Raw genomic sequence first — 14,461 nt, forward strand, 5'->3', positions numbered from 1 at the left:
GGTACAAACTGAGGTATTATAAAAAGTCAAAGCTGATAGAAACTATATCGATTGATAAGCTCAAGTAATTATTAGTTGAGTCAGATCATACTGATGTGGACCAATAAAAAAATGGATACACGTAGTATTTGGCAAAAGCCGGAGAACTAAGGCAGAAATATGCAAAAACACAGAAATTTAAGGATATTTAAGGATTAAATATAATGATAAGAGGAAGGACAAAATGGGTATCTATTGACAGCAAGCTGAGTGAAAGGTGAGTATTTTCAGAATTCCTTCTCTGAAAAGCAGAAGGTACTTAGTGACTCTGACTGGAAGAACACTGTAGGAGGAGACAGAGTTGAAAAGAGAGTGAGGAGCTAAGGGGGGAAATAGGCCAGGGAAGGGTCAGGGACGTTATTGTAGAAAAATGTAAAAAGCAGGAGATGAGAAGCAAGGTTTATGCGAAAAGTTGCTCTAAATTTTTAAGCAGAAAAATAGTGCAATTTATAGTAAGCTAGTCCAGTTCAGCAAAAATGGCTCAAATCCAGGACTGGACGGCTTCACTGTTGAATTCTACCAATCATGCAAAGAATAGCACTCTACTTAAACTATTCCAAGAAAATTGAGGAGAAGGGGAAACTCCCAAACTCACTCTACAAGACCTATATCACCCTGTAACCAAAAGCAAAGACACAACACCACAAAAGAAAACTAAAGTGTAGACCAATATTCCTGATGAACACAGGCACAAAATTCCCAACACAATACTGGCAAACGGGATTCAACAAAACACATTAAAAAGGTTATTCACCATGATCAAGCGGGATTCACCCCAGGGAGGCAAGGATGATTCAACATATGCAAATCAATCAGTGAGATATATCATTATTAACAGAACAAAGGTCAAAAACCACATGATCATTTCAACTGATGAAAAAGCATTCAATAAAATTCAACATCCCTTCCTGAAAAAAAAAAAAAACCTCTCAAATAAGTGGGTATAGAAGGAACTTATCTCAAACATGAAGCCATCTATGACAGAATGGCAGTGAGTATCATATTGACTGAGGGAAAACTGAAAGCCTTTCCTCTAAGATCTGGAACGAGACAAAATGCCCACCTTCACCATTGCTACTCAACATAGTACTGCAAGTTCTAGCTAGAGCAGTCGGACAAGAGAGAGAAATAAAGGGCATCCAAATTGGAAAGGAAAAAGTCACATCACCCTAATTTGCAGACAATATGATCTTATAGAGAGAGAAACCTAAAGGCTCTACAAAAATACTATTAGAACTGACAAATTTAGTAAAGTTGCAGGATGCAAAATCAACATACAAAAATCAGTAGCAATTCTCTGTGCCAACAGCAAATGATCAAAGAAACCAAGAAAGTAATCTTCTTTACAATAGCTGCAAATAAAGTAAAATACCAAGGAATAAACTTCACCAAAGTGGTGAAAGATCCCTACAAAGAAAATAATAAAACACTGATGAAAGAAATTGAAGAGGGCACAAAAAGGGAAAGATATTCCATGCTCATGGATCGATAGAATCAACATGATTAAAATGTCCATACTCCAAAGCAATCTACAACTTTAATGTAATCCCTAGGCAATGACATTCTTTACAGAAATAGAAAAAATAATCCTAATAATTATATGGAACCACAAAAGGTCCAGAATAGCCAAAACTATCCTGAACAAAGAGAACAAAAGTGGAAGAATCACATTACCTGACTTCAAATTATAAAACAGAGCTGTAGTAACAAAAACAGCATAAAAACAGATACACAGACCAATGGAACAGAATAGAGAACCCAGAAATAAATCCATACCTCTATAGTGAACTTATCTTCAACAAAGGTGCCAAGAACGTACACTGGGGAAAGGACAGTCTCTTCAATGAAGGGTGCTGGGAAAACTGGATATCCACATATAGAAGAATGAAACTGGCCCCATGCCTCTTACCATATAGAAATAAAACCAAAACAGAGTAAGACTTAAATCAAGACCTGAAACTATGAACTGAGACAACATTGGGGAAATATGTCAGGACATTGGTCTGGACAAGGATTTCTTATGTAATACCCCCAAAGCACAGGCAACCAAAGCAAAATTAAATAAATAGGATTGCACCAAACTAAAAAGTTTCTGCACAGCAAAAGAAATAATCAACAAAAAAGAAGAAACAACCTACGGAATGGAAGAAAATATCTGTAAACTACCCATCTGGCAAGAGATTAATACTACACAACTAGAATATATAAGGAGTTCCAACAACTCTATAGGTAAAGATCAAATAATCTCATTAAAAATAGGCAAAAGATCTGATTAGACATTTCTCAAGAGAAGAAATACAAATGGCCAACAGATACTTGTAAAAATACCCAACATCATTAGTCATCAAAGCAATGCAAATCAAAACTATAGTAAAACATCATCTCACCCAGTGAAAAGGGCTTTTGTCAGAAAGTCAGGCAATAATGAATGCTGGTGAGGGTGCGGAGAAAGGGGAGCCCTCAGACGCTGTTGGGGGGAATGTGAATTAGTCTAACCTCCACAAAGAACAGATGGAAGTTCCTCAGAAAACTAAAAATAGAGCTACCATGTGACCCAGCAATCCCACTGCTAGGTACATATCCAAAGTAAAGGAAGTCAGTCTATCAAAAAGATGTCTGTACTCCCATGCTTACTGCTACTCTACCCCCCCCAAATGTGGACTCAACCTAAGTCTCCACTGTACATACACACAGTGGACTATCACATATTAATTGTGGTAAAAAAGAATAAAGTCCTGCCACTTACAAGAACATGGGTGTAACTATTAAGTGAAATAAACCAAGCACACACAAACCTCCCATGTTCTTACCCACGTGTGGGAGCCAAATCTTGTAACAACTGATTTTATGGAGACAGAACAGAATGACTGTGACCTGAGGCAGGGATGGGTAAGGGGGTGGGGGAGACATAGTGGGGATGATTAATGGGTACAAAAATACAGTCAGATGGTTATAAAGAACGAACAATATTTGATATCACAACAAAGTGACTTTAATCAACAATAAGTTAGGGCATACTTTAAAATAACAAAAACAGTAGAACTGGAATGTTCCTAACACAAAGAAACTATAAACACTTGAGGTGAGGACTATCCCAGCTGCCCTGATGTGATTAACGTATATTGTACCCCTTATAGAACATCACATGTACCCTAAAATACTATCTGTACTATTACGCACCCATAATAATTAAGAACACTAAGAAAAAAATTATTCATATTATCTCATGATCTCATTAAGGGATTAGTAGTCTCTTTAAAAAAAGAATGAACAAACCTCAGGATCCCAGACACATACCCTAGCTGAAGCTATATAAACTGGATGAAACTTTTATTTTTTTTTTTGAGGTTATAACATTCTAACAAAAATATTTGTAATTAAAAGATCTACCCCTTCAGAAGAGATCACAAGGATAAGAAATGGATAAGCATCCCTTATGTGTGTGGGATGCTATTTTAATATTTCATAGTATATTTTTCCTCTAAAATGACTTTTACATAAATGATTTCATTTAAAATTTATAAAACTCTGAGGTAAATAAAACTTTCCTCCCATTTTACAGAAACAGAAGCTCCTAGATGTTGCTATGTCCAAGCTTGCCTAAATAGAAAGTGGTTAGCAGACCAGAACTTTCTGGTCTTTTCACCTAAAGTTTTATAGAAAGTCTGGAAAATAAAGGGAAAAAAGGAAAGTTTCCACTGAGTCCAATGACTATCTTTTAATTCATTCTCACTTTTTTTCCCTCTACAGTGAGATCACTAAAATATATTGGGTTTATTTTCACTTAACATCACATCATATATATTTATCTTTATCATGACTACCTAATCTTCACATAGAATAGATCATTTAATGAGATCAATTAATTCATTCACAATAAGACTATGGGTGAGGTGCTAATATGTGAAACCAAGAAAAAAAAAGAGAAAAAAGCAGTTACTTAGCCACTTCTGTTATTGGCCATTCAGGTTGGGTTTTTTTTGCTTCTTGCTATATAGATACAACGAAGATGAAAAGTCCCTTCTTCACAGCCTGTGTGTCACAGTGGTGGCCGCTTGAATGAACAGCAACCTTTCCATCAGGAATAACCTGCCTCCTCCCCACCCCAAAGTTGCTGGATTATTGCCTATTCTTTTAGTTATGTACCCTTTGCCTTTCTATTTCTAATAATTGAAGGGGGAAAGTATAGCTGAAAATATTTTTATATTATACCCTTTATTACTTGCAAAGACAGCTATTTTACACAGAACAAGCATACCCTCTGGAGGTGCAGCGTGAGCTATTATAGAAGCATGGATAAAAAGGACCAAGAAAGGAAAAAAAAAGTCTCTGTTTCATTTTACTTGGCTCACAGCGGACCATTTGGGCTTTTGCTTTCCCTAAAATACAACCAAGCTAGAGCTCCATGGCACAAACTAAAAGGGCGATCTGGAAGTTGATTAATTTATCTGGAAAACAGTCAGTTCTCTATTTCAATTTGTGCGGTGACGACACAGCCTGAATCAAATTTTAAAGTAATGCAAACACAGCCTCTCTCTAGGCCAAATTCTGGAAAAACACCTTAAGAATTCCAAGTGGAAGTCTTTGTAGATCCTGAGAGGCCTATATGTTGCTTTTAATTTAGAGAAGTGTCAAGATACATTTCTCCAAGGGCCAGGAAAGGGGGATTATGCAACTTAATGAGATGCTGCCATATTAAATCCTGAGTTGATAGCTCTCTGGGTTTTGAGCAATCCTCAGCGAATGTTCTCATCATTTTGGATGCTTCACCCTATGCAAGGCGTCTCTGGGTTGGAAAGAACATGAGACGATCTCTAGCCCAAAGAGTCATCACCCATACATATCCTAATTCCACTGATAAGGCAGGCATGGGAGAGCCTGGAAGCTTCCAGAGACAGCATCGTGCTGGGACTTTCAGCTGCTTTACCTCGCTCCTAGGTTGTCTACCCCAAACCTGTGTAGGTCTATGCCCTGAGGTGAGCCCTCTGTCCCTTGCACAGTGCCACCAGACTTACCTCCAGAGGCCCGGGAGCGACACTGGCCAGTCATGGGGCTGTACTCCTGGCTTTCGTCGGCGCACACGCACAGGAAGGACCCCTCCACGTTCTCACAGAAGGCTTCACCACACACCCCACTGAGCAGCTCACATTCATTCACATCTGGAAAACGGAGCACAGATCAAGTGAGAGGTGTGGCTCCTTCGTGACAGCTCTTTATTTTACCAGCTGTGCCAAGGCTAGTAGTGTCTGCTGGAGACAGGGTGACCTCCTGGGAGCAATTAAATGCCTCCTGCTCTTTGAGAGAAGGGGCTCCCAGAGGTAGTGCTGGACGATTTGGTCTGTAAGAGAGGACCATGAAAACACACGGCAAAGGTTCTAAACCCCACTTGCAGTTTTAAGGGGCGCCTCGGGATTATATTGCAAGTACAGGAGTACTTCTCCACTGGCTAGTTTTGTCTTTCCTAACTTTCTAGCATAACAGAGTCTTAAGTGACCCAACCCTCTACTCATAGTTCTTAATTCAAGAAAAATTAGGAGACTGGCTCTTCAGCAACCATAGAAACAAGTTCATTTAAACATTTAAGATGACCAACTTAAATATATGAAAGTACAGTTCTCTAGCAGCCAAAATGTTTACAAGTTAACAGTACAATTCAGGTTGCCTATCCCTTTAAGAAATGAAGTTAAGACCCTGGTAAATATTCATGGGGATACATTAATCACTCATGTGCAACAAAGTCGTGTGATAACTACTCCCTAATCTCACTACATCTGTTCAAATTCTGCTACTGCTCGACAGTGTAATTTCTATTTTGCTGCATGTTTTCCTTCTGTACTTAAATAGACAATTAAAACAGTCAGGGAGTCTCACTGATGAGTTTGTTTTATTCAACGTTATGCAAATATATAGCTCCAAAGAAAGGCTAATTTTATGTTTGACCTTGCCCGACAGTAACTTTCTATCTTCTTTCCCCCTAAGAGAAATTGTATTAGCGAGTACCCAGTGCAGCAAAGTACCTGACTTGAAATTTGAGCTGCTCACGTGTCTCCTGTGTGAAACACGTGCAAACATCAGCCCACTATGAGATGGGTTGTATGTATCAAGTTAAAAATTTGAGCAATTATCCAAATCATGACAGAAAAAATACTATTTTCATCTGCTATACCCAGTTAATTGGAGCAAAATATAATATATCTTGACTTATTTGGATAATAACCTCAGCTTTCCGTTTCACTTTGTATATAAACAGACATGAACCCAATGAGAACCGGGTTTCACTTGTGTAAAGATACCGTAACATAAAGCTTAGCAGAACTGGAATATTTAATCAACCTAGACAGTCATAATTTAGACCAGAAAAACTTAAATTTGCCAGTTCTCATTTATCAATTTTAGGTAAATGTCCAATGAAACGTTCTACTTTCCAACTCGTATTATTTATAGGGCCATTAAAATCCCTCCCACTAGACAGTGTTCACTCAACTAAGAAAGACTTTCTAGCTTAATTCTATAAGCTCGGCCCACATGGTCCATATGTGGGAAAATAATGATAAGTCAGGCAGGCCCAGGGCCTGCCTTCATGCAGCTTACAGTCACTGCAGGTAAACTAAAAGATAACCTTCCAGGCTTCAGTGACTAACAGGAATGAAAAGTACAGAGTTCTGGAACAGCATGGACCAGTGGATCATTAAGTGCAGAGATGGGCTGGAGGAATGATCACGGGGGTGTAGCATGACTCGCCTCTGAGGTTCTACACAACCCCCAGCGTGGGGACATGCACAGAGTAGGTGCTCATTAAATACTTTCAGATGAATGAATAAAAAGGCAAATAAAATGTCATTTGTTGAGTTCACCAAAATGATAACAAATACTCCTTCTCTGAAGGGTGGTATTTTGTGTGTCAAACTGAAATGTCAACATGGGTTTGGTGTACTCATCTGGTTGGCTGGAAATCAATAGTAAGCAGGGCACGTTTGGGAGTTATGCAGAGTCAATGATTCAACATCTGATGTTTGAACAGTTCACAGTTAAACAAAATTCAGTGAGCTCCTACAACAGGCCCGACATCATGCCCTGCCCAGGAAGAAGAAAGTTTCCAAACACATGGAGGTGACAAGTGCAGAGAAGGGAGCTGCGAGTGATAAACACACGGTTAAATATTCCCCAGAGGGTTGTAAGAATTGTAATAGAACTTGAAGGCTCTTGCTGAAGGCATTCTGGAAGCAGAGGTCATGGTTCGGCTTGAGAGTGACAGTAGGAGCAGGGAGAGTGTCCGGAGGAAGATGACACTTGACTTCATTCTTCAAGAATGAGAGTGAAGAATCTCATCTAGCTCAGGGAAGGAGAGGTCAGGAGCACATTCCCAGGAGGAGCAAATGACAGCCAAATAATTACAGAGTGACACAAGCAACCACAAGCAGTGTGCTGCTGCCGGAGCGTAAGAGGTGAGGAAGAGAGCCGCGAAGCTAAGAAGAGGGTGGGGGGCCGGTCACACGACCAAAATAGCTTGCGAATGTCAGACTGTTTTTATCACTTGTATTTTGGTGGGATGGGGACTGAAACAGGAGTTGGAAATAGACATCAGGATAGTCTTAGCTGTATTGTTAAATATCTTTGTCTTCTTGTGAATGCTTGTTGAATAATTATATGTTTTTGACCAGCCAATACTTACGGTCAAAAAGATATCACTGCTTTGTGAAAGATCTTTGTGTCTGAGAAATTAACTGAATTTCATAATTAATTCTATAAAAGCAGTTACCATTCAAGTGATATCATTGAACCTCTGAAGAGATTTTGTTTTCCCAGTTTAATGTGGATGATAAATGAACTAATGAATGTCTTAATTGCAAATTCTTGAACCCAAAACTGACTGACTCCTCCTCAAGTGCCATCAGCCCTGGAGTGAACATAGCTATTTTTCTCTAATGAAGACGAATAAAGAAAAGGCCATGTTATCTGGGAACTTTAGAATTGGATAATCTTTCTTCTCTTCCACGTTTAATTGTTCTGATTGCAAATATGTCTCATAATGAATTTGATTTGAAGAGGTCACAGCTGATCAGAGAATGTAATACAAAAGACCGTCTTCCACAGGAGCATGTGTTCAACCGTATTCTAGAACTGGCTCTTGATATTCAAGATTCTTTCCAGCCCTCTCAATCCCAGACAGAACAGACTGAAGCTGCACAATCAGAAGCATCAGTCTCTGGGTGTCATTCCTGGGCCCTGAAGCTCTTGCCCACACTTTGCCTTAAATGCACCGCCTAAGAAGGTGCATTGTGAAGACAGACAAGCTGTACCCCACACCAGACTACCGCCTGTGCAGAGGGGACTCCGGAGGTCTGCACGCTCACTAAGAGTTTAAACAGATGTTCTTTTAAAATTTCATTTAAGAGTCCTATGTCTATATTTCTAAATGTCCCATTTCAGAAGCCATCAGCCTCAAGTTGTGTGAAAAAATAAAATGATCATGAAATTCTGCCCAAATTACCTGTTTAAAAGCTCCTGTCATGGATAACCTTGATTTCTTTTCATTGGGCATGTGAAAGATGTCGGGAAAAAATCTAAAAACTCACCCACACACCCTTGCCCATCCTGCGGGGCTTGAAAGCCCTGATAACAGAGGCAGCGGAAGGAGCCAGCTGTATTGTCACAAAACCCGTGACTGTCACAAATAGTGTTGTTTACACATTCATCAATATCTGCAAAAAAGACATGGAACGTGAGACACAAACCAAACATGGGCCAGCCAACACCAGACGTTAACGGATACACAGAGGGGCTCAACACACCCGATTAGTATGGGATGATGATGTTTACACAGCGAGAACTTTAAAAACATTTTACATAGGAATAAAATGTTTTGATGAAGGTGGTTTAACAGCCAAAGTGTTGGGTTCCATAAAAAAATATATATATATTTACTTTTCCTCAGGAAATGTTTTCAAACTAAAATGACATCACACTCACCAGCATGTGGTGGCCACTATTTCCTAGACATTTCCAACTATTTCCAAGGAGTGTTATATTGTTACAGGGAAAATACGGTCACCTGTTGTGGTTGTGGTGACTGCTAATAATAGTTGTGTCTGCACAGCTGTGGGCAGAAGGAAGCCGTGGTTTCCCGACCCGCAGACAGCACTGATCAAGTCTACATGAACACTCATCAGGTCGAGAGGGAATCTGGTCAATTCCGCAGGGTAGCCAGCCAGTCTCACGTTGATCATAAGAAAAGATTTTGTCATCAACTTGTAACCCTTCAAGGTCCTAAATGTCCAAGCTGCTCTAGGTGATAAGCTAACTCGCAAATGGGTTTTGTTCTCTGCAAACTTGATAGGTAGTGACCTTTTGCTTTTTCTCTTAATAAAGATGTTTTCATAAAATGATGTCTCCGTTGTAATGAGACAGAATTCCTGTTCTTTATCTCTCTAGTTAACTAATTTTCATCAACCTTCTCTTCTTCCCGTTCCCTTTGTTTATGGGCACCCTGGACCCCACCAGCTGCCAGCTCTCTGCTCCTTCTGCCTCTCTGGACTTAACAGTTGTCCCAAACACACAGGTTTTTAGAAAAACAATTAAGAAATATATTACAACATACAAGTATATATAAAGAAGATTTTACTTCTACGTGCCAATAGTGAAATCAGATAGCAAATGACAGAGAAAATGACAAGTTAAACTTCACTCAATGGAATTCAGATTGGGGGGAGTTCATAGTAACAAAATTGAGCATTTATTCTTCTTAACGTGTTAAACCTGAATTGGAGAAATTTTCTAGAAGAAAAAGGAAAGATACATCTAATGATTCCCAGTGGCTGTTTCATTTCCCTTCCTAATTTTCCAAGACTAATGTTATTAAACTTAGTTTAGAGACCGTCTCACTTTTGAATCACCTACTTCAAAGTTTTCTTAATTTTCTCAACTCAAAGAAAACCCTGCCCCCTTCTCCTTTTGAGGCTGGGCCCCTTCTCTTCTCCCAGCCAGGATCTTAGCCCTATAGTCCCACCTGCTCACCCTTCTCCAGCATCTTCCATTATTCTTCTCCCTGTTCTTCCCTCTCTGTCCTCAAAAATACTAGAATACCTTGAAAAATCTTTGACTTGATCATGTTGTGTCAACTACTGTGCTCTTCCCTCTTTCTATACCCACCAAAGTCTCAAAAGAATTATGGGCATCGAATAATTTCTATTCTTTTAAATTTACTTAGGTTAGAATTATGGCCTAAGATGTGATCGATTTTGGAGTATGTTCCATGGACTGATGAGTAAAAGGTGTATTCAGTTTTGTTAGGATGAAAATGTTCTGTAGATGTCTATTAGGTCCAAAAGTTGAATAGTGGATCACCTCTCTGGTTTATCTTACAAGGGTACAAGTGAATCTTTCTAGAAGTAGAATAGAAATGTCTTAACACAATAACTAAGAAAATGACATAAACGCTATGTTAACCAGTTTGATGAAAATATTTCAAATTGTATATGAAAACACCACACTGTACCACATGATTGCATTAATGTACACAGCTATCATTTAATGAAAAAAAAAAGAATTATAGGCATCATTGCCTTTATTTTCTAAATATGGCTTATCTGTAATAGGAACATGGTAGCAATGATATGAATAATACTATTCTTAACATTTGCATGTCCCTACAATTACCGCAAGGATTAAGCAAAATAGCACGAACTGAACACAGCTTGGCATGTAATGCTGGAAGCCTCCAATGTGCTGCACGGCACTGTTATTGCTCCTGCCACTGGTCACCTTCCTCCTCCTTAATGACCTACAATCTCACCTCCTAACTCTTCATCCTACTGAAACTCCTCTGAGAAAAGGCACTGGTAACTGACCCATCCTCACACCTCATGATCATCTTCTGGTCAGTCACCCTCGCCTCCTGAGTCTGGTGGACACTCTCACTCCTGGCCATCTCCCTTCCCGTGTTCTACCACAGAACATGCTCCTTGTTCCACTGTCAGCCACTCGGCTTGCCCTGGCCCCTCGCAGCTCGGAGGTGGGTGTCTGCCGAGCTCCGGCCCTTCCCGGGATCTGGGCACTGCATACTCACCCCTCCCCTCTTCACCCCTCCCCTCTCCACCCTTCCCAGACTCTGCCAACTCCAATTACCAGGGTCCTTGGGATAAATTCCAAAGCTTCTTTTCTGGACAGGGGCCTTCTCCCAAGTATACTTCTTACTCTTAATCATCTCCATTTGATCTTCGATCTTCTGCCATGATCTCAAACTTATCACCACTAACGCTGAATTTACTGTCTTCCTCCTACACCCCATTTCCTGATCTTAGTGAGAAATTTCTCTACTTTCATTCTTCTTTTTTGCCATTCCTACCTCCCTACCTTAAACTAAAAAATAAATGAAATTATTTCACATCTAAAAAAAAAATGAATTTCCCTTGTGGCACCTAACATAAAATGACACTCAATAAATTGGTTCCGACTGATTTTTCAATCTCTATATGAGGCTGGATTACAATTTATTTACTGATACCAGTTGTGAGAAGAACTGTATCCTGTCACCAAATCACATAACACAGGCCACTGCTGATTTTAGAGTTCTTGAAACAGGCATTTGTCAATAAGATTATGTTAGTCATTGAAGCACAGGAATTAAAGTCTGGAAAGAAACTCAGAAATATTTCAGCTGCCACTTAACACCGATGATTTCCCAGTCTCAAGGATTGACCTCTGTCCTTTAGAACCATTTATCAAATACCTATTGGATCTACTGGATATGTTGCTAATAAATGAGCTTAATTATCACTCCCCTCCTCACCTCACCGCCATTCCTCTTACTTCTCCTTTATCAGTGAATGGAAGCCATCACCCAAGCCAGAAATCTTAATCTCACCCCTCCCCCTCCTGCTCCCTCTCTATCTGCTATCTTTTCTCTTTCCTGATATGCCTCTAACTCCTAATGGGTTTTGCTGGCTCCAGTCTTGCCTCCTTCCATCTAATCAGTTCTCTAGCCAATGTGTTCTTTCCAAAACTGCAAACCCACCAGTGCCATCCCTTAGCTCAGAATCAGAATGCTTCTTGGCTAGAGGGTAACCACCACCTTCCTTAGCAGAGCTCTTCACCAGCTGGCTCCTGCCTACATGTCTGGCCACAGTTTTCAGACAACCTCCTTCCCATGTGGCACTTCAGCTCATCAGCATACTGGACTTCGTTGAAAACCTATGGTCTTTAATTTTTCATTGACTTGGTACACACGCCTTCCTCCAAAGGAATCTGCCCCCACCCCTGGCTTTGCTCAGAAACTCCCCCTCACCCTTCAGCAATCAGCCTAAGTGGCCAACGGACCCCTCCACTGTGTCCCCTCCAAGGGACCCCTCCACTGTGTCCCCTCCAAACACCTCTGCTGTGTCCCCTTAGCCGCTTCAAGAGCAGATCTCAAGGCCCTTCCTCTGCTCCCACAGCATTTGTCCCTTGCTGAGCTTGTCAGAGCTACTTTTCAAGGTAGAAAATCTTCAACTTAACCTCACTAGCAACTTTTTTCCCTACTAAAATGGGAGTGGGAAGAGCAAAGGAGGAGGAAGGGAAGGAGAGTACCCGAAATCTGGTGGCTTTTCAGTCTGGATTCTTGAAGGAAATGGATTGCTTTCCTTTTTATTAATTCTATGCAATTATAGCAGATGATGACTTTTTGTTACAATTCACCAGCATAAGAACTGAATAATTGACCTGACAGTGAACAAGCCCCAAGCCAGTTGTGAATTACTGGGCGTCTTACAGTCTCAGACTTACTGTAACCGTGATTAACCGAGAAAGTTTAGATGAGCAATATTTTGGATTTGAATGAATAGGAAAAAATAACATGGAATGCCTGCTAGAGACTAGCTCTAACAACTAATATTTTATAAAAATGATATAATGTAACTCTCAGCAGTTTCATGTTTTCAACAAAGGGGTGAGGTAATAGCTTAATAAAAGAACGACATTTGTTTCACTTCTTTAATGACCTGTGCTAAAAAACATGATTTCATTTGAATTTTCTTTGATTATGTGAGCTCTTTTGAGCATTTTTCCATTCTTAGTCTTGTCTGATAAGAACTGATACAATTAAGAGTAACTATAAAAGTAAAGCTAAATATTAAGAAATTTATTACATTGGAATAAAAGCCCCATCAAGCCTAAATTGGACAAGAGAAAGCTATCCTCTTCTGCTGAAGCTGAATTTCAAAGATGAAACTCTATTTTGAATCATCCAAATAGCATATGGGACTTTTCTTTTTTGCTTAATAAAGGGTAATTCTGTTAAAACCACCCAAGCAATTCTGCTTAGGGATTTGTAGGAGCCACACATGATACTGTTAGATGAGTGATCACAGGAGTAATTGTCTAGTCATTTCTTAATTATCAACCCAGCTAATTAGGTAAACTGTTTTAAGAATGGCTGATGGATCACACAAGGGCTTGCTATTTAGATTTTACTGAACAAGGTAGATACGAATATTGATGTTTCAAAGAAATAAAGTGAAGAAAATTATAAAGACCAAGATACTGGAGCATTGATGTGAACTCTCCAACAACAAATTAACTAAATCTCAGAACAAGAAAGAGAACACAGTTCTGGGTGATTGGAACTGCCAGTGGCTCATTTTAAGTGTAGTAATGGCATTAATAACTGACAAGCTCATACTTTGGAGAGTCTTAACTATCGATCTATTTGGTAAATCAATTCTCCTTGTGCACATGCTTTATACTTAAGACATTTTTCTCAAAATCTACTGATTTTTTTTCGGGGATTGTACATATACGAGTAGAACTCTTAACACATGCACCATTCCCACCCCCAAATTCTCAAATAATTGGTGTCAGCCTCTCACTGAGGTAAAGTGAACTACGAGATAGGAACATGTTTGGAATGAAGGCATGATGTTTTAAAAGCAGCTGGGGTCAGGTGAACCTTGTTAATTGATCAGGAAATTTAAATCATGTTCAAAGACCTCAACAACAAAATTCAAAACAAACCTCAATGGTTTCACTGGATTTCCCGTCTTACTTATAGAAAACTCTACGTGTTATTTGCACGTATCCAGAAAACTTCATATGTATGGTGAGAAGGGACTATTTGTGCCTATTTTGTTAGTAAAATGATTTTTCTTTTTTCAAACATTTCATTTTACTAACAAGTAGACAAAAATACTTTTTCTTTCATTCTTTTTTTTTTGAATTAAGAAAAAGGTTCTTCTTTTCCTCAGTTTCTTAACACCTCCTTTGTTTTGTTGATTTCATTCTTCCTTAATCTGAGCAAGACATTTTCACCTCTTAGAGGAAGCAGCTCACTGATGGGCTAAGCTTCCTCCTGCTGCCAGGACACTCCAGAGATGCGGGGGTGGGCGTGGTGGGGGGATGGGAGTGTCATTTCTGGCTATGGATCATTCAAAGGAACCTCTTCACAGCTACT

At 39.5% G+C, this 14,461-nt stretch overlaps 1 protein-coding gene across 8 annotated transcripts in view; it reads right to left on the bottom strand.

The window, feature by feature from the left end:
- LTBP1 (latent transforming growth factor beta binding protein 1) overlaps positions 1–14,461 on the bottom strand; it is a 437,504-nt gene that overhangs the window by 45,327 nt on the left and 377,716 nt on the right. For 4 of the 8 annotated variants that reach the window (XM_023516658.1, XM_023516653.1, XM_023516652.1 and 1 more), the window contains 2 exons: positions 8,616–8,741; positions 5,055–5,198 (listed from right to left, as the gene is read on the bottom strand). In XM_023516658.1, coding sequence (XP_023372426.1) covers positions 5,055–5,198; positions 8,616–8,741 — 270 coding nt within the window. The remainder of the gene's footprint in view (positions 1–5,054; positions 5,199–8,615; positions 8,742–14,461) is intronic. The other 4 variants (XM_023516654.1, XM_023516651.1, XM_023516657.1 and 1 more) reach the window with 1 other exon arrangement.

This window comes from Otolemur garnettii, unplaced genomic scaffold (genome assembly GCF_000181295.1).
Source record: "Otolemur garnettii isolate 467f Iridium unplaced genomic scaffold, OtoGar3 scaffold00095, whole genome shotgun sequence".
Taxonomy (NCBI): domain Eukaryota; kingdom Metazoa; phylum Chordata; class Mammalia; order Primates; family Galagidae; genus Otolemur; species Otolemur garnettii.